General features: G+C 51.6%; 1 protein-coding gene across 2 annotated transcripts in view; it reads right to left on the reverse strand.

Moving 5' to 3' along the window:
• Positions 1–26,457, reverse strand: part of Abtb3 (ankyrin repeat and BTB domain containing 3) — a 252,579-nt gene that overhangs the window by 66,104 nt on the left and 160,018 nt on the right. For both annotated transcript variants that reach the window (XM_026397911.2, XM_026397901.2), the window contains exon 3: positions 21,520–21,724. In XM_026397911.2, coding sequence (XP_026253696.2) covers positions 21,520–21,724 — 205 coding nt within the window. The remainder of the gene's footprint in view (positions 1–21,519; positions 21,725–26,457) is intronic.

A 26,457-nucleotide genomic window follows, 5' to 3' on the forward strand; every position in this document is an offset into this window, starting at 1 on the left:
AGGGAATGGGCTTGGAGACGGCTGGCCCAGAGCTGGACTCCAGCCCCCTCTGTGGGCTGTGTGCTATGGTTTAAATGTCTCTGTTTCTCCAAACTTCATGTTGGAACTCAGTCCCCAGCGCAACACACTAGGAGGTAGGGCCTGGGGAGGCGCTCATCCTTCCTTCCCTTCCACCATGTGAGGACACAAGATGGCGCCTCTTTCTCCTTCCTCCGGAGGAAGAGGCGCCATCTTGGAAGCAGAGATGGCCTTGGGAGGTGATTCAGCCATGAGGGCTGCACTCTCATGACTGGGATTAGAGGTTGAGGAAAGTGCTCTCATCCTTCCTTCCCTTCCGCTAAGTGAGGACACAACTTCCTTCCTGTGGAGGAAGAGGCGCCATCTTGGAAGCAGAGAGTGGACTTCCAGTCTCCAGAACCACAGTCTATAAATCACCCAGCCTGCGGTATTTTGTTACAGTAGCAAAAATGGTCTGAGACACAAACAGTGAGACATGGAGCGAGGTATTTCAATTGCCACGCCTGTTGTGTCATTGGAGAAATGGGGACAGCAACAGTGTCTACTTCAGAGGCCGAATAGTGGCCCCCAAAGTCGTCCACATCCTCATCCCTGGAACCTGGATTTTATCTGGCAAAATGGATTTTGCTCATGAGACTAAGAATCTTGAGATTATTCCAGATTATACGGGTGGACCCCAAGTGCAATCCCAGCGATCCTTCCAAGAGGGAGGCCAGAAGGCCAAAGGAGGAAGGGGGACTTGTGACACCCGAAGCTGGAACCATGAAAGGAAGGGGTGAGGAGTGGACAGGAAGGCAGGTGGCCTCCAGAAACCAGAAAGGGGAAGGAACAGAGTCCCCCAGCTCCTCCAGGAGGCACTGCCCCTGCCGACACCTTGACTTTAGTCCAGCGAGCCTGACCTTGGGCTTCTGACCCCCAGGACTGCAAGAGAGTAGTTCTGCGTTGTTTTACGCCTCCACGTTTGTGGTAAGGTCTTTATCACAGACACAGGGAGCAAACAGAGTGTTATCGTAAGAACTGGGCGGGACGATATATGTACCTGGCTCCTGCAACCCAGAAGTTGCTCAGTAATTTTTTTTTTTGTACCAGAGATTGAACCCAGGGGTGTTTATTCACTCAGCCACATCCCCAGCCCCTTCTAGTTTTCATTTTGAGACAGGGTCTTGCTAAGTTGCTTAGGGCCTCACTAAGTTGCCGAGGCTGGCTTTGAACCTGTGATCCTCCTGCCTGGGCCTCCTGAGCCGCTGGGATCACAGGCGTCCACCCCTGCGCTGGGCCTCAGTACCATCTTACCCCCACGCTGTTTCCAGCATCACCATCTCTGCTGGACGGAGGAAAAGGCCTTGCTCCGTGTAGGGGGAGACAGGGGCCCGTTCCTTCTGTCTCTTTTCAACCTGAAGCAAACATCCGCGGTTGCCATGGACTTTCTGCCATCATCGAGGTGGCCCTGACTTCTCCTCCTTGGTATTTGTGAGTCTTTCTTAGGCTGGAGAGGAGTTTAGATGTTTGACTGTGGTCTAGGAAGCTCCTCATTCCAGAGATCACGGAGCAAAGACAAAGCAGCTGAGAGCAGACAATGCCCGCGCGGGTTTCTATAGCGATCCACTTGTTCCTCACTGCGTGTGTGACACTGAGCCAGGAGGAGGGCAGAGGAAAGAGGTGGCCGGGCTGGTTGCTATAGTGACAGCCCTACTGTGCGCAGTGTGGTCAGGCTGCCCCCTTCCCCCGCCCCCTCCAGGGTTCCTGCAGGAGACGAAGGAGCCCAAGGGCGGGCCCCAGGTTAGGGAGCAGAGCTTCTGTGAATGTACAGACGACTCTGGGAATTTGTTTTAAAAAATACAGATTCTAATTCAGAGAGCCTAAGGGGGGGGGGGCTGAGAATCTCCATTTCTTTCTGTTTTTGGTGCCAGGGATTGAACTCAGGGGTACCCCACCACGGAGCCACATCCCCAGCCCTATTCTGTATTTAATTTAGAGACAGCGTCTCACCGAGCTGCATATCATCTCGTCATTGCTGAGGTTGAATCCACGATCCTCCTGACTCAGCCTCCCGAGCCTCTGGGAGTCAGCTCACAGTGCCTGGCCAAGAATCTGCATGTCTAATGAGCCCCAGGAGATGACGAGGCTGCTGGTCCCACGGCCCTAAGGAGCACCGAGACTTAAGCCCCAAACCAGAGAAGGTGGGTTTTATTATCGCTTATAAAGGAGGATGTGGGACCAGACCTGACAGAGCGTCAAAAGGGGTCAGAGGCCAGCAGACAGTGAATGGGAGACGGAAGAAGGATCTGGGCTGGTGCCACCAGCTGCCTGAGCCTCGCTCACAATCTGCCAAGCCGCAGCGGGGGAAGCTGTGTCTGGTGGCTCCTGCTTTCATCCTCAGGTGGGCTCTGTCTCTGTCAGCATCTCCCAGCCATCCTGCCAGGAGCCCTTTCTGAACTAAGCACAGACTCGTAGCCTGAAGAGTCTTTTGAATCCCTGACAATGTTTAGTATCATCCTGAAAACAAAAGCCCTTGAAAACATACACCTGCGAGTCCTAATGTCATGTGTTGACTTGCCGATACCCCGATACCCAGAGAGGGGTCCCACGTTGGTCTGGGTGTTGTTGTGGAGGTATTTTTTTTAGATAAGATTGATATTTAAATCTGATTCAATCTGACAATCTCCTAAGTAAAGGAGATTGTCCTCCAAAACGTGGGTGGGCTGGGCACAAAGGCGCATGCCTGTAATTCTAGCTTCTCAGGAGACTGAGGCTGGAGGATCTCAAGTTCAAGGGCAGCCTGGGCAACTTAGCGAGATCCTGTCTCAAAATAAAAAGGGCTGGGGATGTGGCTCAGTGGTGGAGCACCCCTGAGTTCAATCGGAGGAGGAGGAGGAGGAGGAGGAGGAGGAAGAAGAGGAGGAAGAGGAAGAGGAGGAGGAGGAAGAGGAGGAAGAGGAGGAGGAGGAGGAGGGAGGCTGGGGTTGTGGCTCAGTGGTAGAACACTCGCCTAGCCCACGGGAGGCACTGGGTTCAAACCTCAGCACCACATAAAAATGAAATAAAGTTATCATGTCCACTACAACTAAAAAATAAATATTAAAAAGCAGCAGCAGCAGCAGACCTTCTGCCTCTGAGGAGCCTTGGCCTCACTGCGACGGCTACTCTGGTCTCCACCCTCCTGACGTGAGCTGACAGGCTGTGTGCATGTTGACAGGACTTGTCACCTATTGATCTCTACCCACCTCTTGATTTATGGATGGATCCATCTCTCTCTGTCGACCTGTCAATCTCTCTCTCCATCCATCTGTCCGTCCAGCTTTACCTACCCACCTACCTGGGCATCTTACCTAGCCACACCCTCACGCCCTGCAGATTGTTTCTCTGGGGAACCCCACTAGCGCACACCTTTGTGAGTCGGGACCGTGTGCAGGACGCCCCCTGCCCTCTGGCCACGGCCTCCATCCCTTCACCCTCAGGCAGAGTCGGCTGAGGCTGGAGGAGGCCTAGGGACGGTCACTCGGAGGACCACGTCCCACTGTCCTGAGTGACCAGACACTCTGCCGAGGACCGTGGAACAAAGGCCCCTGGGGAGAGGGCACGCTTGCAGGGAGAAGTCAGCATTCTGTGTCAGGAGGTCACGGTGGCACTCAGCCCCCTGGATGGTGATTCCGTAAACAGCCTGAAACGGGCAAGCGCTGGGGCACCGGGTGAAGAGGTGATGACGTGCCTTCTGGCCTTCCGTCACACCTTCTGAGGACGGAGCATCAAGGGCTGAAGTGCCAAAGCACAAGCACGTGGGACAGAGCAGAAATGACACAGAACAGCGACAGCCTCCACCTTGTCCAAAACAGCTGCGCGTTCCGGGCCCTCGCCTTCTCATCCCAGAGAAGGAACCCATGTCTCCTCCCCACTCCTGCTGCCCTGGGGATGGGGCTCTGTCACTCAGCTCCCTGTGTCCCTCAGTCTCACCCTCCTCCTCTCTGTGTCTCTCCCATCAGCTTCTAAACCCTCAGCAAGCTCCCGTCTTTCACAACTGAAACAGGACGAGAGCCAAGCTGCGGGAATTCTCTCCTCCAGGAGCAGCGGATGCGCCATCCAGTTCTCTGACTTTGGGGACCTGAAAGTCCATTATGTAGGTGCTTAGCACTTATTAGATGCTCAGCGAAGTGTCACTGCGGGCTTGTCACATGTGAGACATGGTTCTGAGTGCTTTCCTTGGCTCACTTGATCAGGACAAGAACTCTAAAGTTCTACAGATAATGAAAGGAGGCACAGAGGGGCTATGTAACTTGTCTCAGGGCACACAGCTATAAGCAGCAGTGTGGAATACAGACACAGGGGGTTGGACTCAGAGGCAGGTACCATTCACAGTGGAAGCTTCAGCATATGCAAAGGCCAGAGGCAGCCTGGGGGCATGGTGCCTGGGAGGAATTCAGCCGGGCACAAGACCTGAGAGGGGGAGAGAGAGATGGGGGGAGATGGACAGGTAGAAGGTGATGGTGGAGAGAGGCAGGCGGGGAAGGAGTATAGGCAGAGCCCTGTAGCTTCTGGAATAAAGCTCAGCTCCCAGTACTTGATTCCTCAGTTATGATTATAGTTGAGAAACACAGGGGGGGAAGAAAAACCTCAGAAAAATATTTGAAAAGAAACACAAGAATGAACTGACAAAAATATGCAGAACCATGAGTTAGCCATGACCCTTTCCTTGAAAATTTAATGAAGAAATCTTCACACTGCGACAGAGACAGCTGGTGTCCCTCCACACGGGTTCTCCTTTTCTTCCTTAGTAATCCCCAAGTTTTAATTGGCTCATGAGTACCTAGCATAAAGATTATGGTTTTCAGTGTGCCTTGCGACTAGGAGACTGGTTCTTATGATGAAGGAGAAGCAGAAGTTTCATGAGACTTTCATGAAAAGCCCTGAAGGGAAGAGGTTCAAATTTCTCTGATTTCCTTCATTCTATGGGCAAGAAAGTGGGCCTGATGGCTGGCACACTAGCAACCTGTCTGGACCATGAGGTGGAAGCCACATGTTGATGGAGACAGAGCCACAGGAGAAGAGGACTTGGGTTTCTGACAGCTGCATAAGTGACGGTACTTGCCCTGGATTCTTACTTTCAGACTTTGTTTGTATGAGACATAAACTTTCTTGGTTAAACACCTGCTATGTGAGCTGTCACTCCTAGCTGGATCTAATTCTAAGTGACACATATCTCAGTCCCATACCCTGTAGGTCAAGCCTCTATTTATCCCATATTCTGCCAGCATGGTTTGATTTTCTTTTTCTTTTAGTCCTTATCTTCCGAGGACTGGGAACTTGTAAACTTGAGGCTCTCTATTTAGTCTCAGAAGGGACATTTGTTAGAATACGTGTTACAAGGCATTCCGCCTGTTCCTGCAAAGGTGTAAACTAAATCACAGGAAGTTGAATGTGTTCATTAACCTTGTGGAAACTCACTGACAAAGCCTTTGAGCGCATCCTAATGAACCCGACCAAGAAAAATAACAAGAGAATGCCCTGGAATCTAAAGTCGGATGTTTTGAAAGAAGTAACAAGAGTATGGACAGAGGAGTCAGGGGAAAGACCGTGAGCCACTTCCCCAAAAGAGGAAGCTCTGTCCCGAGGGACCTTCTGCTCTGATGAGATGCCCTCCTCGGTGCTCATCCACGACCCCCTGGGGCTCCCTGGGACACCTGGAAGGTGGCTGGTGTGACCAGGGAACTAGCATTTTAATTGATGCCATTTAAGTAGCCACGCGTGGTTCCTGGCTCTCCTGCTGGGTCCTGGAGCTGCGGGTGGCTTTGGGGTCAGTACCGTTTCAGACGTGGGTCCTGTAGCGTGGGGAGTGGGCAGGGGGCTACGGTCGATGGTAGACAATTCACATTTGACCTTCCTCCCGGTAACTTGACCTACGTCATCACTGAAGTGTCATTATTGTGAGTTTTTAGCACCTGCCACTTCCTGAGTGCTTCTGGGGTCCCAGACTTTCTACCCAAAGCTGGCCCATGGACAGGCGCCCCGTGCCCGGGACGCTTCTTCAGTGAACCCCTGGAGGGAGGGCAGGGCCACTAGAGTAGGAGAAGGTCAAGGTTCCTGTACCCCGAGGGGACACTCCTGGACAATAAATGCTGTCACAGACACGACATGTTGACTTCCAGAGACCCTGAGTATGGTTCACTCATCCCTAGTCTCACCCCTAGACTTGGTTACAGAATTTTTAAAGCTTTCCAGGAGCTCCAGAAAAATCTTCAGCGTATCCGCCCTGAACTAAAATTGCTAAAGCTGGAAAGAATCTTTGGTGAAGCGTTTGTTTTCTAAACATGATGGTGCGAGTCTGTGTGTGTACATGTGTTTAAGTTAGATGATGAGTGTTATACGACCCTTATTTCCATTTTTACCCTGGTAGCCAGGAAACTCAAAGCTAAACTTTGTGCTCAGTTCCAGTGACAAATCCCAGGAGAGATGTTCTGGTAAAACGGTCTTCCTTGGTCTTAATGATAAGTTTTTGTATTGTTATCTTGGTTCCGTGGCTCTCTTACATCTAACTCATATTGTGAGTTTAGTTCAAGTCCCTTCAGGGTGAGACCGGCTATAAATGCACCAAAGCCCCCGAACGAATTGAGATGATAAGAATCAAAAAGAGAATGTCACTGTGCAGAGTGAGGGGGCTCCTCTGGGGGGGGATGGAGATGGGACAGAATTTCCCAGTAAAAAGAAAAAAATAATAAAGGGAACACAGAAGAAGACAGGAAAGAGAAGACCCCCTCCCCCGGGGCCTAAATCAGGGAAGAGAGAAGGGACAGAGGCAGCTCCAGGTCCACGCAGGACAGCCCCGTGGCCTCCCGCAGGCTCGTGGGGTCCACTTGTGTGAGAAGAGAACACCCTGAAGTTTCCCTCCCAGGCTTCGTGTTGCCTTTCCGCACTGGGCTGAGCTGGAGGGCGCCATGATGGGGACCAGGAGGGGACCTTGCCATCTTCGTAAAGGGACGGCGAGAAGGGCGCTTCCTGATGCCAGGCCTCCAGGGCCACCGCCCCCCTCCCCGTCTCCACCAGCAAATCCTTCAGGTGAGGAGGGGGCGGGAGTGAGGCTCATCCCTTCTAGGGATGAGAACCCCGTTCCCCATCTCTCAGGGAAGGGGCTGTGTTCTGGGATGGTCCTGGGTCGGGGCAGAGGAACTTCCACCCAAGGAAGAGTCAAAGCCAATCTCATGGCGGGTGGAGGCCGGGAGCCTCCTGCCACCAGGACAGAGGGTGCAGGTGCGGAAGTGGAGGAGACTTGCTGAGGTCAGGAGCTGGTCCTATGGGAGCCAGGGAGGGGGTAAGGCACAGCCATCACCTGCCCTTGGACACCTCCCTCCCCTGAGCAATGAGGGTCAGGGGGTAAGCAAGGGACCAGGGTGGAAGTGCACTTTCTGGAAGCTTTACAACTAGGCACCTTCATCTACATCTGCCATTGAACATGTAGCCAAAATTAATGTAAATGTAGGCATTAGATTAAGAGAAACAACACTGGATCCAGAAAAAAGTAGGGAAAGGCACCGAGTCAGGTCCTGCCCACTCTCTCCTCCTGCAGCCGCGACGGCGCAGTACCACAATCTGCCTACAGGGGGCGCTGCCGCACACGTGCGCCCGCACAGCTGGCTCCTGCAGACTTTCACACCTGTGCTCATCCTGCTCCCAGCTCTCCAGCCTCTGGGCCTTGCTATAAATTCTCCTCTGCTCAGCCCTGGGATGTGTCCAAGCTGAAGCTTCGTTCTGCTCGGTCTGACTGTACACACCAGTGGCCTCCCTTCCACCTTCCCAGGTCCATCCCCTGCCTGAATCCTTCTGGCACACAGACCTCTTCTTCTCCCAGCCAAGGGCTCCACCGGGAGGCTCCTGCAGTGGGCTCACCCCAGCGCCCCAAACAGGATGGGCCTGTGCACTGCCCTGAACAAAACGTCCCTTTCCTTTGTTGTAGCAGCCAGGCTACAAGCCAACGCCAAATATGCAAAATTACAAGAACTGGGTGTTGGCTCCACTGTCCAAAGCCCTTGAAGGGGGATCTCAGGAATGCAGACACCATGCTTATTCATCTTGGCACCTTCTGCTTTAATGCCCAGGACAGGGGGATTTTGTCGGAGTAGGTGCTAACTAAATGTTGAGTCCCCCAAGAACGCAGGCTCTGGAGCTGGACAGCTTTGGGTTTTAATTCTGGTGCTGCAAGGCACCTGGGTCAATGACCACACGTTAGCAAGTCACACAGCTAATGAGCACCAGATTCCACTCTGGAAACTGGGTAACACATGCCCTGCACAAAGGTGCTCGGAAAGTGTCTGAGCAGCCAGGAACCGCCTCTGAATGAGGAACGGACTAGTTCTGCAAGCTCGGGCCATGGTGAGCAGCTCCAGGGAACCGGTCTCTGCTCTACTGTAAGACAGACTTGGAGGAGGCTTGGCCCCCGGAAGGTGGGAGGGGCCTTGGCTGGACAAGCCCTGGGGAGGACGTTAGGGGTGGGGCAGAGATTCAAATGTACAATGGACCCGTGACTTTCAAACTTCCCCTCCACCCTAAGAGTCTCCTACTTCCGTTCCACGCCTATTTAGCACCGACATGCTCAGCCACACCAAATGATCAGTCATTTCTGGAACATCCTATGTTCATCCATCTCTCTCTCTTTTCCTGTTGTTGTTTCTTTTTCTTTCCACCTTCTCTAGCCATCTTTCAAGATATTGATCAAATATCACCCCCTCTGGACACTGCTCTCCAAGGGCCGCCACACCCACAATGCAGTTAGTCACCCCCCACCCCCACAGCACCCTGCACACAATCCGTGCACGACACTATTTAGATCATGCGACTGCTGTCCTTTGTGTCGTCACGGGCTATTTGTATTTGTACCCTTCCAACTTGCACAGAGTGACCCTTGTCGCCATTCAAGATGACATGTCATATCGACTCTCGGGTCTGTTATTTCTCATCACCTGTGGAGCCCTGGCTCCACGAGGGCAGAGCTCACCCTGCCTCCTGCTGGATCTCAGAGGTCCTCAGCCAGCTTTCTTTGGGTGAATGAACGAATGTTTGCTAGATGAATTGATGAATGTGTAATTGAAATCTGTAAATTTGCTTAGCTTAAATTCTGGTGGTTCCCCTACTTTACTCTGGGGCATAACACTCTGAAATGGGTTATAAAGATGCAGTCAAATGATAAAAATAGCAAAATGTGGCTCATTTCCAGTTGCATTAAGGATAGGAATTCCACATAATTGAGATTTAATGAGAACCAGGCTTGGGTAAAAACTAGGTTAAAAGTCAGGCCCTGGGACTTTGCCAAAGGCCCAGAATAAATCCCAGGGACCCTCAAAGTCTTTTTAGACTCTGGGAAAGACAGAAATAACGGGCTGCACTGGGATCATGTTGCTTTTTAGTGCAGATGTCCCCTGTACCAGACCTGCCATCACAGTGGACCTGGTGCATGGGGGAGGGGCTGGCAACAGTGGTACCAGGAGAAAGAATGCTGAGACAATTTGCAAGACTGTGCTAGTTCCAGGACAGGTGAGGTCTTGAAGGTGCTAAATGGGATTGTTCATCACACTCCCGAGTTGGTAGATAATCAGGGATATTGCATGGAGGATATTGCAAGGTTCAAAACTTGTCTGTCCTAATGAAACCCAAGTTGTTTTTGAGTGCAATGCAACTCAAAGAATTCAATCGAACAAAACTTTACTAAGCCTCTCACCACTCAGGCAATAGAAACCAAACTCCTTGGCATGCCTAAAAGGCCCTGCAGGTACTGACTTTGCCCACCTTGGACTCCATCTTCCACCATTCTCCTCACGTGCTCTGCTTCATCCTCCTTGCTGGGCTTTGTGCATGTAAAGAATGCTCCTGCCCCAGGACTTTTGCACTTACTGCTCTCTCTGCCTGCCAAGATCTGCCCTGAGATATCCACATGGCTTGCTGCCTCCTTAGATCACCCTACCAAAAACAGCCCTCTTATCACTTGTACCTAGTTTTATTTCTCCTTATACTACTGTATCTGATGTCTTATTATTTATGCATTTGTTTCTTGTCTGTCTTCTTTGGTAATATGTAAGCTCCAGGAAGGTAGGCCTTATGGTAGATGCTCTATAAATATTGGTTGAGTGGATGAAGGAATAAATAAGTACCACTATGCCCAAGCATCTGTCCTTGGTGATACTGCAGAGGTCCCAGTCCTCTGTGAACTCATGGTCTAGTGTGGACAGCATGAGACAAAGGGCCATTATGGCTCCCTCTGGGATGCACCAAGCCTTAGGAGACAATGAAGTCACGGCTTCAGAATCAGCCTCGGTGGAGGGGAATGGGGTGGCTGGGAGGCACGGTCTTGAGCCCAGAATGGGGAGAGAGTAGGGTTTGTAAAGAGCACCCTGGCAGAGGGAATCGGGAGAGGCAGTGCCGGGCTCTTTTAGGGATTCTGTGTGAACTGGAGTAGCCCAGGGGGTTAGAGGTAGGAGGGAGGATGCAAGATGAACCTGAGAAATAATAAATACATGTACAGGAGGAGCCCTCGGGGCAGGCTGAGCATGTACCGGGTTCCTGTCTACTGACTGTCTCCGTGGGGCGAGGGGCTGTGTTGAGGACAAGGTATAAAACCTGGTCCCCAGTGTTCAATCTAGCAAGGGGGTTTAGTGTGGCCACATGGCCCCGATATTCCAGGGCACCTCAAACTGCACAAGTCTGACTGGCCTTGGCCACACCTAAAGGCTTGTTAGATGAGGCCTTTGGATTAGTGCCTGGGGCCTAAAGCGGCCATCAAGAAAGGAGGCAGATGACCAGGATGTGGGGCATAGCACGAAATGAGCCTTGAGAGATGTCTTCTGACGTGCTCAGGGGTCTAAAGGACAGCGCCTCTGGGAGGGAGGGAGGGGCTGCAGAGCAGTGGAAGGTGCAGCCAGAGTCCTTGGTTTGCCACTCACAGCGTGGGGCCCAGGGAGTGGCCTAGGAGGGGGATCCTATGCCAGGGACTCACAGAGTAGCGGGATAAAAGACTGCCAAAGGGCCAGCCAGGCTTGCACTTGAACTTGGCAGTGAGGAGAGAAGAGAGGCCTGGGGGAAAGGTCCACCCTCTTGGCCAGCTCCTCCCTTGGCCTACATTCCTGGGCAGGTCGGAACCCAGTGGCTGATTCTTGATCAAATTCCTCCACCTAGGAAGGAGTCCTCCTCCCAGGTGATGTTCTTATACACGGGGAAAACATACACGGACCGGAAATTAAAGTCTAGAATGATAAAGGAGCAAACGCAGCCACCCCACAAATACCTCCTGGAATTGGGGGTCTTCTCCTCTGTGGACTGTGTCAAGCGCGTGCCATGAACTCTGGACAGAAGAACTAGGTGAACCCTGGCCTTCTGAGGGTGCTCGTGGGCGCTTTACTGTAGCACCACCTGGTGCAGCAAGACGGGCGGGATTCCCAGGGCTCCCTAGAGCAGCCCCCTGGTTTCAGTTGGGCCACTCCTGGCTTTTCTAGCACCAGTCTCTTGAGATGTGAACCAGGTGGACGCCATTCTGCCTTAGGCTTCCCACAAGGCCTTGCTCTTTGCAAAAGGAACGGTGTGGGGTGCCTGGGCAGGGCTTCCTGTCGGGGCTCTCCTTCTGCAATTTCTTGCTCACACAGGCCATCCGAGGCCCCGTGGATTAACTCCTCAGTTACTTTCCTCCAAATAGACCTCTTTTTTAATACCCATTTCCTCTCCATAGACAGCTTAGTAGTGCTACTGTGGGTAGTTAGGAAAGAACAGCAATTCACAAATTGGAAACAACTCAAATGACCTGCAACCCAGGAACCATTAGGAAATTACGATCCATTCAGAAGGTGGAATATTTTGCAGTCATTAAAAATGATGTGTATAGATGTTCTGGAGCAGTACTAAGAAATGCTTATTGTATGCTATTAAGGGAAATAAAAAGATATAAAGTTATACATTCACAGTACAACCATTTAAAAAGCCTTCCCTATTTGCATTTAAAAAAAGATAAGAAAATACACTAAAATACTAATTTGGGCTGCATGTGGGTATCAGAATTGTGTAATTTTAATCTTTCTTCTTATATTTTCCAAAATTAAAAAAAATAAAAATATATACCTTTTCAGGAAAAAAAAACCCTACAATAACATAAAAATTGGAATTTATAGCACCTCATATTGTAGCTGTAAAAAAAGATGCAGTCCATGAGGAGGGTAAAATGGAAGGTGGAGGACTGATTAAATCAATCAAAACCCAGGAAACTCACCGATGCGCAGAGACTTTGTGTGCAACGTCAGACTTTGAAGAATGCAAAATGAACTCCGATCTGTCCACTGAGCAAGTGACCAGATTTGCCACCTGGGCTATTTCCCACCACGTGAAATCCAGCTACATGTTGGCCAGGATTGAGATCACTATTTCTGAAGGCATTCAGAAATAAAAATAAAAGTGGAAGCTTGGCAGAGGCAGATGGTTGTGAAGCCGGTTGGGCTCAGAGACCATCCTCTCTGCAGGCCGCTCGCTTCCGGGCATTTGGGCTCCTGCCTCGGCCCTGCCCTGATGGGCAGCTCTCAATTTGCCCTCGTGGCTTTAAGGGCTAATTTTTGTTAATTCTATTTTTTAAGAAAATGTTTTTCTGGAGTGTTCGCAGTGACCTCAGCTCCAAATACGGAGCATACAAGGGGCAGCCTGTTCCAGGCAAATGGGAAAGAGCCAAAAATTCTGGGAGGTCCATGTGGTTTCCCTTGGGACATCCAAGAGCAGGAAGGAGGCCAACAGTGACATGTCTCCCTGAGAGGCACAGAGATAGCACCCATGATGCAGGGCTTCTGTTGTCTTGTTGGGGGACTCTTTCAAAACATCTAACAGGTTCTTACATCTGTCCCTGTCCCACCCCCTGCTGCCGTGTCCCCGACTGATCTTGCTGTCTCACCCACCCAACGCCAGGCCCTGGATGGCTGCCGGAGAGAGCACCAGATGATGGACGGCCCTGACCCTGCCTGCGAGGAGCTCGGGTCTGGCAGCAGAGACGATGCGAAATGCCAGGGCAGTGTAGGGCCACAGGGAGGTGACCCAGAGGACAGCTGGACTCACAGTGCAGGGCTCAGTTCCCGCCCATCCCTTCCTGACTTAGCTGTGTGACCTTGGGCACGTCCTTGAACTTCTCACTCCCCCATCTGTAAAACTGGCAGAATAACTGCATCTGGGCGGGGCCTGTGATGTTAAGTGGGGGGTCTGGAGAAGCACTAGCCCCAGGGCCTGTTGTACCAGCTCCCAACAGCTGCTGGAGTTATTCACCAAAGGATTTGTGGAGAAGGGCGGCTTGGCCGGAGGGGCGGGGCCTTCCCAGGCAGAGGGGGCGGGGCCTTCCTCCCTAGAGGGGCGGGGCCTTCCCAGCTAGAGGAGCAGGGCTTTCCCAGCCAGAGGGGTGGGGCCTTTCTCACCATTGGGGCGGGGCCTCCCTCTCCAGAGGGGTGGGGCCTTCCTCCCCAGAGGGGCGTGTCTTCCTGGCCAGAGGGGCGGGGCCTTCCTCGCAGGAGGGGCGGGGCCCTCTTTTGCCAGAGGGGCAGGTCAGCGGGCTCCAAGCAGAGGGAGGGGGAGCAGGGTTTGCAGTTTAGTCACACTCTGCCCTTGTCCATCCTCCAGGCCCGAAGGCCCCGTGACACTGCAGCCATCATGTTCCCCAACACGCCTTCCACTCGGGGATGATATTCTAAGTATTTAACTACCAGCAAGGCCAGGCCTCGACCAGCTCCTATGACCCCAGCGCAGACAGGGCACCCTGAGGTCCCTGACAGGGCCAGATGCCAAAATGCAGTCACTGGTTGGGGAGGACATTGAGGGGACTGGGGCACCTGGGGCTGTGGCTCTTTACTGACCCACGGAGAAGCATTTCAGCGATTGGCTAAACAGCTACGCCTCTGCTCACAGCCCGGACAGTCCAGCCCCTCCAGGAGTCCTCCCCGCCGGGCTGTGTCCTCCCCACCCCACCGTGTGTGTCAGATTCCCTCCTGGAGCCTTGGCCAATGGCGCCTTCACCTGGACCGCCTCCCACCTCTACCGCTCCCTGCCCGATCTTATCTGCCTTTCCAAGTCGGTCCCATACTGCCTTCCTGATTTCCTTCTCCCCCAGCAGTTTACCTGCACCTCCCTGGACACTTGGCACTTTCCCCTCTGTCCTGGCTGTGAGGTCTCCTGGGGTCAGCCCTCCCTAGCACAGGGCCAGACACTCTACAGCTAGCGTCCCTGTGAGTTCTGGAGCCAGGCGGCCACACTGAGCAAACAGGCCATCCTGTCAGCCTTCCTCTCCCCATCTCTAAAATGGGCGTGACAACGACAATAATAATATCTACCTGAGGGGACTTCCAGAGGGATACATGAGCTGATTCATGCAGGTACTAAGCACAGGGCCTGGCACAGGCATCCAGTGAGCATCAGCTCTTGGTTACTGCATGGATGGATAACTGATCAAATCTTTAACAGTAAGTAATGAAGACATTTAAGTACAATAAATGAAAAGCTCAAGTAACATTGAGGTAAGGATCTAAGAGGCAGGTTAGATGACAGGGGCAGAGAGGGGGACAGTGGCAATGGGGTGGACAGGAGGAGGTCAACAGGGGCCAGGGGACATACAGACAGGCAGGAGGAGTGAGTTCTGTGATCTCCTGCACAGCTCTGAGACCGTGGTTAATAAGGATTCTAAATGCTCGAACTACAAAGAAATGACAAACATTTGAGATGATGGGATATGCAAATCAGCCTGATCTGATCATTCCATAAGGTGTGCATGTAATGAGACATTATACTGTGCCCCATTGGTATATATAATCATTAGTTGTCAGTTAAAAATAAAACATGCAGGTTCTATGTTTTTTCTTGTGGGTGAGGGGATACTGGGAATTGAACCCAGGGGCGCTTATCCACTGAGCCACGTCCCCAGCCCTTTTTCTGTATTTTATTCAGAGACAGGGTCTCACTGAGTTGCTTAGGACCTGGCTAAGGTGCTGAGGCTGGCCTTGAACTTGCCATCCTCCTGCCTCAGCTCTGGAGCCTCTGCGATTATAGGTGTGCGCCACCATGCTCAGCTTTCTGTGTTTACCTATATGGCAATTTAAGAGATTAACAAGTTTCTCAAAGGCTTTTAACTGTTGTCCAGCCAGATAAAATGATTTGATGATCATTATCCTATTTATATGAACAATATTCACTGAGACCTGAGGCCAGGAAAAATAGAGAAGGAAATAAAAAAGAGGCAGAGGAAAGCATATAAAGCAAGATGTTCCTGGACACTGATCTGCAGGCTTTTCACCTTCACAGGGAATCCTTTTGTCCTTCCTTGTCCCCTGGGTGTGACACATGGTAGAGAGGGAGCTCAGGAGGACTCAAGCTTCCTGATTTTGCATCCCAGCTCTGCTCTGATGAGCTGTGTAACCTGAGCAAATTGCACAACCTCTCTGAGCCTGACGTTCCTCATCAGCAAGCTAGGGATAACAATGGAAGGAAACGTCGCCCAGGGACCCATAGGATGTCATAAGTACCTGACAAAATCTGATGGTGATGAACACGCCTTAAGAAACTGAGTTCAAGATGATGAAAACATGGGACCAGGGCATACACTTCAGGAGGAGAGCTTGTCCCTTGCCTCTCCAAAGGCTCCTTCCTTGTTGCTTGGGAAAGCTGAGAGCTAGAGAATTAACCCAAGGTCAAATTCTCATGGAGAAGCAAGAAGGTCTGTTAACCTGCTGCCCATGCCCGGCCTCCCCGGGGTCTCCCTTCTGCTTAAGCTGCCACAGCAGGTCAGCTTTTGCGACTAAGCATCCTAAGTGACAGTGCTGTTGGTACCAAGGACACCTCCTCTCCCCTGCATGCTGATGCGGGTTCCTTGGGGGAAAAGAGTGGAGCAGAGTTGTAAGTAGCATTCTGGATGCTCCATGGCTGTTTTCCTATAGGGGGTGGGTCACTCCCGCAACGAGTCTCTGGTCCAGGGCTGAGATGATGGAAATGTCCCACCCAAGAACCATCAGCCACAGCAGCTTTCGAGTATTTGAAATGAGGCTAGTGGCACTAAGGAAGTGAAGCTTATGTTTTATTTAATTTCAACATATTTAAATACAGATCGCTGCCCATGGCTCGAGGTTACCAGGCTGGACAGGGAGGCTCTGGACCTTAGTCTTTGTGTCATAAAAGTCAAGTTTTCTATCCTTTTCCCTCAAATCAGGAGAAGCTGGTATCAGACTAGACCAGACAGCGATGGGGAACCAGTTCAGTGGATTCAGAAAAGATGTAGGTATTGGAACACCCGGGGGTGGCCAGGGAGATAGCGCCATTCTTACCACGGGTCCCTCAGCTCGTCACCTGGCGTCAGGAGCAATTTCTCCCCCTTGGCTGGGAAACATTCCCAGGCACCTGGGTCCCAGCGGGTGGACAAGCCCAGAGGCGGGAGGTGTTCAGCAGCGTGAAGCTGGTGAGGTTCAGGATCTGACCCGATGCTGTCCCCCAGGACGACACCTGTCACATCCCACCTGGCCTTTCCTTCCCACAGCTTGTCACTAATTTGCCATCCTGAGTCCCGGAAGGGGAGCTGGGCCTCCTTGTCTGGCTCCTTGTAGGCTCTGAGCTGTCCCTGGGTGGCAGTTGCTCCAGAGCCCCCTGAGCGCTGTAGGCTGGCCACGCCTGGCCTCTGGGACCCAGGCAGAGGTAAGGACAGTGGAGGGCCTGCGAGGCTCAATCCAGCCCCTAAACTCCAGGAAATATTTACTAGGCACCTAGGACAGGTGAAGTGCTACCAGGAGACAAAAGTCATAGGCTTACTTTTTGCTTTCATGCAACTTAAATTTGGAAGCTAGTGTAGGTTGAAGTGAAGAGAAGACAGACACAAGAACTAGAGCAGAGTGTCCCTGGACTGGCGGCCGCACCTGGAGCTTGTTAGAAACAAAGCTTCTCAGGCCCCACCCTGAGGACTAATGAGTAGAATCTACTTGTTAACAAGATCCAAATCCTTCAAGTCTGAGAGGTCCTGGGACCATATACCTCCAGGTGATAAACGCCACAGCAGTGAGAATAATAATAGCCATTATTTAAAACAGCCTAATGTGTGCTGAGCTTTAGAACTTTAACTACCTGAACCCCTAATAGTGTCTTAACAGCTCTCTGAAGAAGATTCTCCTCTTGTAGGATAAGGAAAGTGAGTCTCAGAGTAGTTAAGTAACCTATTGAAGGTCACACAGCTAATGAGTATTGGAACCAGGATACTGACCCATGTATTTTGGCTCTGGAATATTAAAGTAAAATCCCAAATTTATTCCTCCTGTCTAACTGATGTATATATGTATTGATATACATATTACATTTGGTAAATAGAATTATCTTCATCAATTTAAAAAATACAGAGATATATTAATGTGCTACCAAAGACCCTTAGCTTCCCAATAGAATTTTTCTATTAAGTAGCAGGGTAGGGTCAAAGATTTAATTTTCTCACCAGTGGATAAGGATGTTCCTAGCTCACAAGGCCAAGGGGAGGATTCAGCTACACAGAATGCAAAGCGCCTCACACAGGATGTCAGAGGCACAGAGTAGTTGCTCATCCAGCACTCTGTGCCCCGCACTGCCTCTTTATGCCTCTTCGGAGTCTGGTCTGTCCCCACCGCCCAGAGCCCTCTCTGAGCTGGTCACTCTCTACAGGAGGAAATCTCTCAGCCCAGGGGACCCCCAGGTTGTAAGGAGATGAGATCCCTTTGGGTAGCTGTGGAGCTGTCCTGCTTTACAACTCCCAATATCTCTTTTTACGACTCTGTAAAATTATCTTTCAAGGTCGGCCGGTTACAAGAGCCAGTTAATTCAGAGAAGCCCAAAGCTCTGGATCTTTATCAAGTATTTCTAGTACTACCAGGTCAGATACAATTGACCAATCTGGGCTCGTTCTACCTGCAAGCAATGTTGCCTGGAAACCGCAATTTTTATCAGGTTTCCAGGGGAACAGAGCTAGAGAATTAACCCAAGGTCAAATTCTCATGCAGAAGCAAAAGGGCCCGTTAACCTGCTGCCCACGCCCGGCCTCCCTGAGGTTTCCCTCTGCTTAAGCTGCCACAGCAGGTCAGCTTTTGCAACTAAGCATCCTAAGTGGCAGTGCTGTTGGTACCAAGGACACGTCCCCTCCCCTGCATGCTGATGTGGGTTCCTTAGGGGAAAGGAGTGGAGCGGAGCTATAAGTAGCATTCGGATGTTCTGAATCACCCTGCTTATGTCCACGGGACTATGTTGAAATTTGGATCTCATTTGTCACAGGTCACAAATGAAGAAATATTGAGAAGTGATGGTCTGGGGTGATCTTTTAGTACAGAAAGTAGCCTGCAAGAGGTATTTGGGTGCCATGAGCTCCTAATGTTCTGTTCCTTTGGGGTTAGGAACTCGGTTTCTTCAAGTGTAAATTCTTCCATTTGTTAAGGCCGTTTTGTTTCGCAGCATTCATTTTCTTAAACAGTTGGTGACTGATCATCACGCACTTGTGTTTGTGGCTGAGATTCCTCTGGCAGGCGTTTTGCCACATCTGTTGGTACAACTTGCTTGCCAAAGGGCTGAGAGCAGTTCCTGCTTGGGTATAAATTCTGCTTTGTTGCAGGAAGACGTGGGGGGGGGGGGGTGCTTGGAACTCCCTATTTGTCTAGTCTTCTAAGTGAAGCTCCTCTTTCCTCCTCCCAGACAGATGAAGCTACCTAGGGCGATGAAACACTCCTATTCCTATTAATCCTACTATTTTATCACATGTGGCAACAAGTTACTGAAATCATCCATGGCCGAAGACGTCCAAGAATCACTGATACTGAAGTGGCACCCCCTTTCTCCACTGAAAAGTCTTCACTGGGCCTCTCCAGAAATCTTCACCAGGGCTGATTTTAGGACTGTTAGCAAAAGAGTCTCTGCAAAAGAGTCCAATGTAGATAAACTTCCTATTTTCGTGTGATCTGTTTACTTGGCCACAGGCCAAAAAGATACTAGCCCTCCAGGTGCTGGACACCCCCTTACTAGTTTTCACAAACATGTATCCAATATAGTACTTTGAAGAAATGTGCAAACAAGGCCTCTGGCCTTGAGCTGGGCTTCACAGAGATGTCTACATTGTTAAGAGAAGTTACAACTGGGCTCCATGGTAACAGCGGGCAGGGGAGGAAAGAAAGGGGAGAAGAAGCTCTCCCCTTCTCAGGTGTGGTCCTTGAAGGGTTAACTTGCCCAGAACAGTGAAAGAAAAAGCTGCTTTTATGTGAACTTCTGCAGACTGTGAGCTTCTGAGCCCCTCCCCTTACATGTTGGGTATAAAACTCTGAAACTCCCTGAACTCAGGGTTCAGGGGATTGATTGATTACAGCAAAAGCTGTGCCCTCTGAACCTGGCTGCAGCCAAACAAAACTGTCTCCTGCTATCTTCTGTGCCCTGCCTCGTCTGTCCCTAAAATAATATTTCCAGTCATGATAAAGGGAAGGGAAACCTTGTTCGAGACTTAAAGTGAGTCTATTTAAGATAGGAACCTACCATCATTTATCCTTACATTTGGAATGTAGATAATCATAAATCTTACAAAATTATCTTTCTTTCTTTCCTTCCTTCCTTCCTTCCTTCCTTCCTTCCTTCCTTCCTTCCTTCCTTCCTTCCTTCCTTCTTCTTTCTTTCTTTCTTTCTTTCTTTCTTTCTTTCTTTCTTTCTTTCTTTCTTTCTTTCTTTCCAAAGTTTCTGGAGAAAAGTCCCACCCACGAGCATCTCACAGGTTTTAAAAACTCAAGACATAGTCAAAGATCATCACTTCATTCTACAAACGTCGGTTGCTCCCCTCTCTGCCCCAGGTGCTGAGCTTGGCCTTGGCTGTGGACGGATGGCCCAAACAGAGGTGTTGTCTGCCCTCATGAAGCTCAGAAATACATATAATTTAAAATTTCTGTGCTAGGCAGAAAACAAGGTGCTATGAGCAGAGGCAGGTGCAGAGAGTGTGAGACTCCATGGAGGATCCCAGACGGGAGGGTTGAGTGGAGGGGGAGGCTCAGGGGAGGCAGGGTCTGGCTGAAGATGGAGGAGCTCATCTGTGGGGAGATGGGGGTCTGGGGTGTCTTGGGGGAAGTGAGCCAGAGAAGGTACACAATATCCTGGTCGAGGGCAGGGGCTGATGCATCTGGTGCTCTGTAGGGGGAGGCCAGTGGCTTCCATCCCCTCAACCCTCGGGACGCACAGTCAGGGCAAGCAAAGCTTTGGTGTCTAACTCAGATGATTCTTAAAAATTTACTCAGGGACCCCGGGCATTTCACTGGGGCATGTTTGCACATGAAAATATGCACGGGCTGTCCCCTGAGGTGGCCTGGACACCGAGAGGCCTGCAGAACCCCTGATACGTTAGCTCCACCCTAGATTGACATGCGGATTGACATACGGATGCCAACTCGGGATTCTTCAAAAATAAGAAGCAAGTTCCACCTGGTCTACGCTCCATCCCCTTCCCTTAACTCAAAGTCCAGAGACCTGTGTGATTTGGAGAGGGAGCCCGGTCTATTCTGGCAAAAACAGTATCCACGGAGCTTTGGAGATCCAGGGAGCTTTAGGAACTAACAGAAAGGAAAATCGTACTGAGCCCATGCTGGGAGGCGCTCAGCGACGTGCGCATCGCAGTACCATGACAATAATAAATGCCAGCATTTATCGGGCACTTACATGCACTGGGCACCGTTCAGCTCATTTCATCTCCCACAGTCCTAGGAAGGACTTGCTCTTTGTGTCCCTGGTTTGCAGATGAGGAGGCACAGAGGTGACTGAGGTGCAGAGTTTAAGGCCCTTTCCCAGGACCCTCGGCTTTTCATCACAAGAGCTTAGACTGAACCCAGGGAGTCCGGCCACAGAGTCTCCCTCCTGGCGTCTGGGGTCACTCCCGTGGTACTCAGAGCCAACAGGGCCTGTGTGGAGGCCGGGGCCTGGTTTGTGAGCCCCTGTGGAGGGAGGATCCTGAACCCCCTGTAAAGGAGGCAGCTTCCCCTAGGGCTGTTCCTAAAGCCCTGTGTCAGAGAGTCCTGGGAAACCTGCCACTCAGAAGCAGAGGGGCCGAGCTGGGGGCAGCCCAAGCCAGGCCTCCTCCCCAACTGTCCTCCCCTCGGGTGGCCCAGCCTCCTGCCCCCTGGGAAGCCCCTCTGGCTGAGCTAGTGTTTCTGGTTCCCCGTGGACCCAGGGAGGCCATCAGGAAGGAGGATGGAGACAACTTCACCCACATGGAAGCCGGCTGCACCCAGAGGCCCTTCCCCTGGATTTTCGGGCCCGCTCCATGACCAAAGCCATTTTACCTCAACAGGACGAGCCCTGCAAAAACCCAACCTGGAGAACCCTGGCTCTAGGCTGTCCCCTCAGGACACCAGGTTTCCATCTGGATCCCGCAACAAGTTTTGGGAAGAGGGAGGTTCTGACCCCAGGATCCCTCCCCTCATGGACCCTCACTGCTCCCCAGAGTGGCAGGCTGAGGTGACCAGGGGAGCTTCTCTCTGGCCACCGGAGACAGGCGAGGCTTACCTTTCCACTTGCAGGTTGACCTTGGAGGGCTCCACGTTGGGGTTCTCCCACTCCATCTGCGGGCAGTGCATGAAGTAGCAAAGCGTGTACAGGGCCTCGGGCTCCCAGTACAGCGCCCCCTGCTTGTGGTGTAGGGGGGTGCCGTTGCCGTGGTGCTTGGCGTTGAGGGGCTGCAGGTGATGCATGGCGCGGGACACCAGGTCACCTGTGGACAGAAGCAAGACGTCACATCCTCCAGGCAGGCAACACCCGCAGAGAAGCTGTGCCTGAAAATCTCTGCAGAGACTCTGATCGTTGGGGTCCTTCCTTAACTGAAGGGCCCCAGGGGACCTCCGGGTCACATAGCAGGCAGAGGGGAGAACGTGTGTTCATCACGTGGCTGTCAGGGGCTTACCGGACCTGGGTGCTGAGTCAAGCTCAGTGGCTGTCGGGGCCATTGCTCCTGTGCTTGTGGAACGCAAGGCAGGGGAAGCCCTCTGTGCCTGGCTCCCAGGCCTAGGTTGGAGCCAATGATATTTGCAGACACCAGAACGGGTCACGCTCTCCGACACTGTGCATGGACTATTTGCTCTTTCCAGAACATTCTCCCCTCCTCTTAAATAATTCTCCCCTCCTCTTAAATAATTCTTTAATTAAAGTGAAAGAGGCTCATTTTGTTTTACGTAAATACATCTATCTAAAAACAGGAAAATGATGTCACTATCACAAATGGAAGCATATCAGTCCATGGTCCAAAATAGAAAGTTGATGGAAAAGTGAATCCAGCAAACACAGAGCAGTGTAATTCATTTCTAGCTGAATTCTGGTCCCACTTTCTTTTATTCCAAATAGTAAGTGTTAGACAAGGGTCAGGGGCTCATATCCAACAGAGTCTTTCTTCCTAAAGTAACAAATGAATGGGAAAGAATCACTCTGGGATTGGTATTATTCAACGCACTGCATTGTCCAACTTAGAATCATCCCATGCACAGCAGACCATGTTGTACACTTTGAAAGACACTCATCTAAGACGCCTGTGATGGTTAATTGGATGTGTCAGTGTGGCTGGGCTTCGGTGCTCAGTCATTTGGTCGACCCTGCTCTATATGTTGCTATGAGGGTATTTTTTTAAAGGTGTAATTAGCATTGAAATCACTAGACTTTAAATAAAGCAGATGACCTTCCATAATGTGGGTGGACCTCATCCCATAAGTTAAAGTTCCCCAAAGAGGAAGGAATTCTGCTCCAGGCAGCATTAACTCTTACTAGAATTTCTAGCCTGTGGGTTTATCTGGTAGATTTTGGACTTTCAGCCCCATGACCAAGTGATCCAATTCTTTTTTTTTCAATATTTATTTTTTAGTTGTAGCTGGACACAGTACCTTTATTTATTTATTTATTTTCATGTGGTGCTGAGGATTGAACCCAGGGCTCACACGTGCTAGCCAAGCGCTCTGCCACTGAGCCACAACCCCAGCCCCTGATCTAATTCTTAAAATAAATTTTTCTCAATCTTTCTTCCTGTCTACACTCATACACACTCGTGTGTGCAGACACAATTAGTTCTGTCTCTCTGGAGAACCCTAACACAGTCTCTGATGTGGTGCCACCTCCCCATGCCCGTGCCTCACTGTCCAGCAGAAATCCAGCCTTCAGACCTGCACGTTCTCCACCCTCCCGCGGAATGTCTCCACCTTTGCCGGCCATCGAAACCCGGGTCAGTGTGGCAGAGCAGGAGGGAGGGGCTTCTCCTCTGGAGGCTTAGAACTCCTGTCTAGGTTTCTGTGTCCCAAGGGGGGGCACTACCTCAAAATATGATTGACAGTGGGGGCTTTTTGGGAGTCAGCTGAGGGGCTGTTGGCCCTCTTTAAGGGGAGTCAGCTGTGTGGGTCCTCAGAGCTCTTTCCTACCCAGTGCAAATGTAGCTTCAAAATCCTCCTGGAGGCAAGATCTTGAGCAGTCCTTATTTCTGATAAAAGTTGTCAGAAGAACGAAGATCTCTTGAGTCATCTGAATGCCAAGGCCACATGAGGACAAGTTAACTAGAGTACAATCCAGGGGCTTGATACCTGGACAGCAGGTGCCAGGGCTGAGGAGCCAGCAGTCAGGGGTGTGATGGCTACTTACAGATGCTAACTTGACTGGACTAGGGGGTGCCCAGATAGCTGGTCAGGCATTATTTCTGGATACATCTGTGAGAGCAGTTCTGGAAGAGACTGGCATTTGAACCAGTGGACAGGGTAAAGAAGATCTGCCCTCACCCATTGCAGGCAGGCACTGTCTAATCAGCTGAGGGTCCTGAGGGAACAAAAAGGCAAATTCCCTTCCTATTTTTCAGAGCTGAAAAGCCCTCTTCTCTTGTCCTTCTGCCTTCTGCTTGAGGACACAGGAACAAGGCACCATCTCGGAAGCAAAGAGAGCCAGCTCTCACAAAGCCAAACCTGCTGGCACCTGGATTTTGGAATTCCTCCATCTCCACACCTCTGAGGAAATACATTTCTAATCTTTAAGCTTTCCCAGTCTCAGGTACTTTGCTATAGCAGCACCCACGATGGAGACAGGGGCGTGGCTTCCCTACACCTCTTCGAACTTTACCATTCCTAGTCCAGAGCTTGCTCTTCCTCTCTCCATTTCCCACAGCTGGAAAACACACCCAAGAAATTAAAAGGAGAATCAGGGAAAGACGAGCTCCTTTACAGGCAGGTGGGGAGGGAAGCCAAGGGACCACAGATGGGAAACGTGGAAGACCACTGTCCTAAAGAGTAAGTCCACACCGACCTGCCAGGAAGCCTGGTCCATCGGAGCAGATGGCCCACCTGGCCCCCCGCAAAGCTGACAGGGTTCTGCCCTGAAAACTGTGAACGGCCCACGTTCTTTACAGTGGCCTGTTGTGGCCATTGGTCATGAACTCTGAAACGTGCAGCCTGGGCAGCTTGGTTTGGGGGCCATGGGACGAGGCTGTGGGGTGTTACCCAGCCTACACCCAGTGCTTCCTGTGTGGGGTGCAGTGCTGAGCACCCTGTGGGGACTGTTCCAGGGCCACACAGCTCCGTGACGTGGCACACACATCTTACCAATGAGGAGAGTGACCTCCGTGCCACAGAGGGTAAGAACAGGCTCCCGGCCACTGCACGGGCTCCAGGGCACAGCAGGCCACCCACAAGGGCAAGGGAGGGGTCTTCCTGCCATGGCAGTGGCTCACAGCAGGACCACAGCAGCCTCAGCACACGGGAGTCGGGGCAGGGAGCTCCGTGCCGTCTGGCTGCCATCTACTGGTGGCACCTGCTGCCCTGTGCAGAGGAGGGGAGGGCGCTGTGGACACGGTGCAGCTGCAGGAAGGACGGACAGACGGGGGGTTTCCAGAACTGCCCTGGGCTTGGGTGTCAGGGTGGGCAAAGGTGGCCCCAGCCATGGCAGGAGCGGGGTGTGGGGCTCCAGGCAGGTTCCGGGGGGTCACAGCCTCAGGCCCTGGGCAGCCCCATGCTGAGCTGAGCAAGGCAGGAAGAAAGAGTGGCCATGGGTCATGGGCCACCTGGGGACTCTCAAAAGCTTCTGGGAGGTTTTGTCCTATGTCGCCCATCTCACCTGGGGACACAGTCCTATGTCACCTGGGGATTACCAGACACTGGGTAAGGGCCTGCCTTTCCATGAATTGGCAGGATCTGAGAAACTGAGGGCGGCCAGGCTGAGGGACAGGGAGGACAGCATGAAGGGCTTGGCTCCCCAGGAAGTGAACCCTCCCAGCACTCCCCGTCCTAAACAGCAGGAGCTGGAAGTGCCGTCCAAGAACTGAGGCCCCGAGAGCCAGGACTGGCCCCTTGTTGGTCCAGCCCGCCCTCCCAGGTGTCCTCTCTGCAGTGTCCAACAGCAGGAGACCACAATGGTCACTATTATCATGAACAATGGAAACAGCTGTCACCCATTAAGCACGGAGGCCGCGCCAGGCACGTGGAGCACCTGCTGGACACCGTGTCCAGCCCTCTGGGTGCTCCTCGTGGTGTGGATCAATATCATCTCAATGTTGCAGCTGTGGTCCCCAACTGATCTTGCCTCCCGGGGCCATTTGGCAGTATCTGGGGACATTTGGGGTTGTCACGTTCAGGGGCTACTGGCACCCAGTGGGTCAAGTTTTGGGATGCTGCTAAATGTCCTGTACGGATCTGATGACAGGGTAGACCCCACAAAGAATTCAGCCCTGAATGTCCACCGTGCCCAAAGGGGGAAAACCTGTCTTACAGATAAGGAAACCGAGGCCCCAGGCTACAGGGTTAGTGGGGGGAGACAAGGTTCCAACCCCAGCCCATCTGGCTCTCAGGCCTGTGTGTCTTCACCCCCCTGGGACCCGGGTCCCTCTCTCAAAGTCTGCCACGACAGCTGGCCAGCTGTCTGTCCATCTTGGAGCAATTGAGCATGGAGTAGCAAAGATATTACCCCAAGCCCTCAGCCACAAAGCCCACCCTGGGAATGTGTCCTAGAGTTAGCATTCAAAATCCAACCAAGTCTTCATTCACACGGATCTGCACCCAAACCCTATTTACAGGATCCAAAGTTTGACACAATGAATGTTCGCCTATAAAAAGCTTGGCTCAGGGAAGCCCCACGGAGCCTCGAGATTGGATAGTCCATCCGTGAGGTCATTAAAGATGCCCACGCCTCTCTGCAACAGTCCGAGGAAGAACCTTCATGTTAAATGGCTAAAGGCAAAAAGGGAAGTTCAGGATTGCGAACCCTGGGATCAGGATTATGGTTTAAAAACTGTGCACAAAGTAAGTCACGGGCAGGGAAAACCCAACGTGTTGACCAAAGCTTTCTCTGCCCGCGGGGATTAAGGGTGACATTCCCATCCCACTTTCTCTAGTCTCTGAACTTTGAATTCTGCCGTGTGCTATTTATATTGTCAGAATCACCAGCTCAACGCCTGGTATTTACCCTCCACATCCAGGGTTAGACGAGAACACG

This window comes from Urocitellus parryii, chromosome 5 (genome assembly GCF_045843805.1).
Source record: "Urocitellus parryii isolate mUroPar1 chromosome 5, mUroPar1.hap1, whole genome shotgun sequence".
NCBI classification, from domain to species: Eukaryota; Metazoa; Chordata; class Mammalia; order Rodentia; family Sciuridae; genus Urocitellus; species Urocitellus parryii.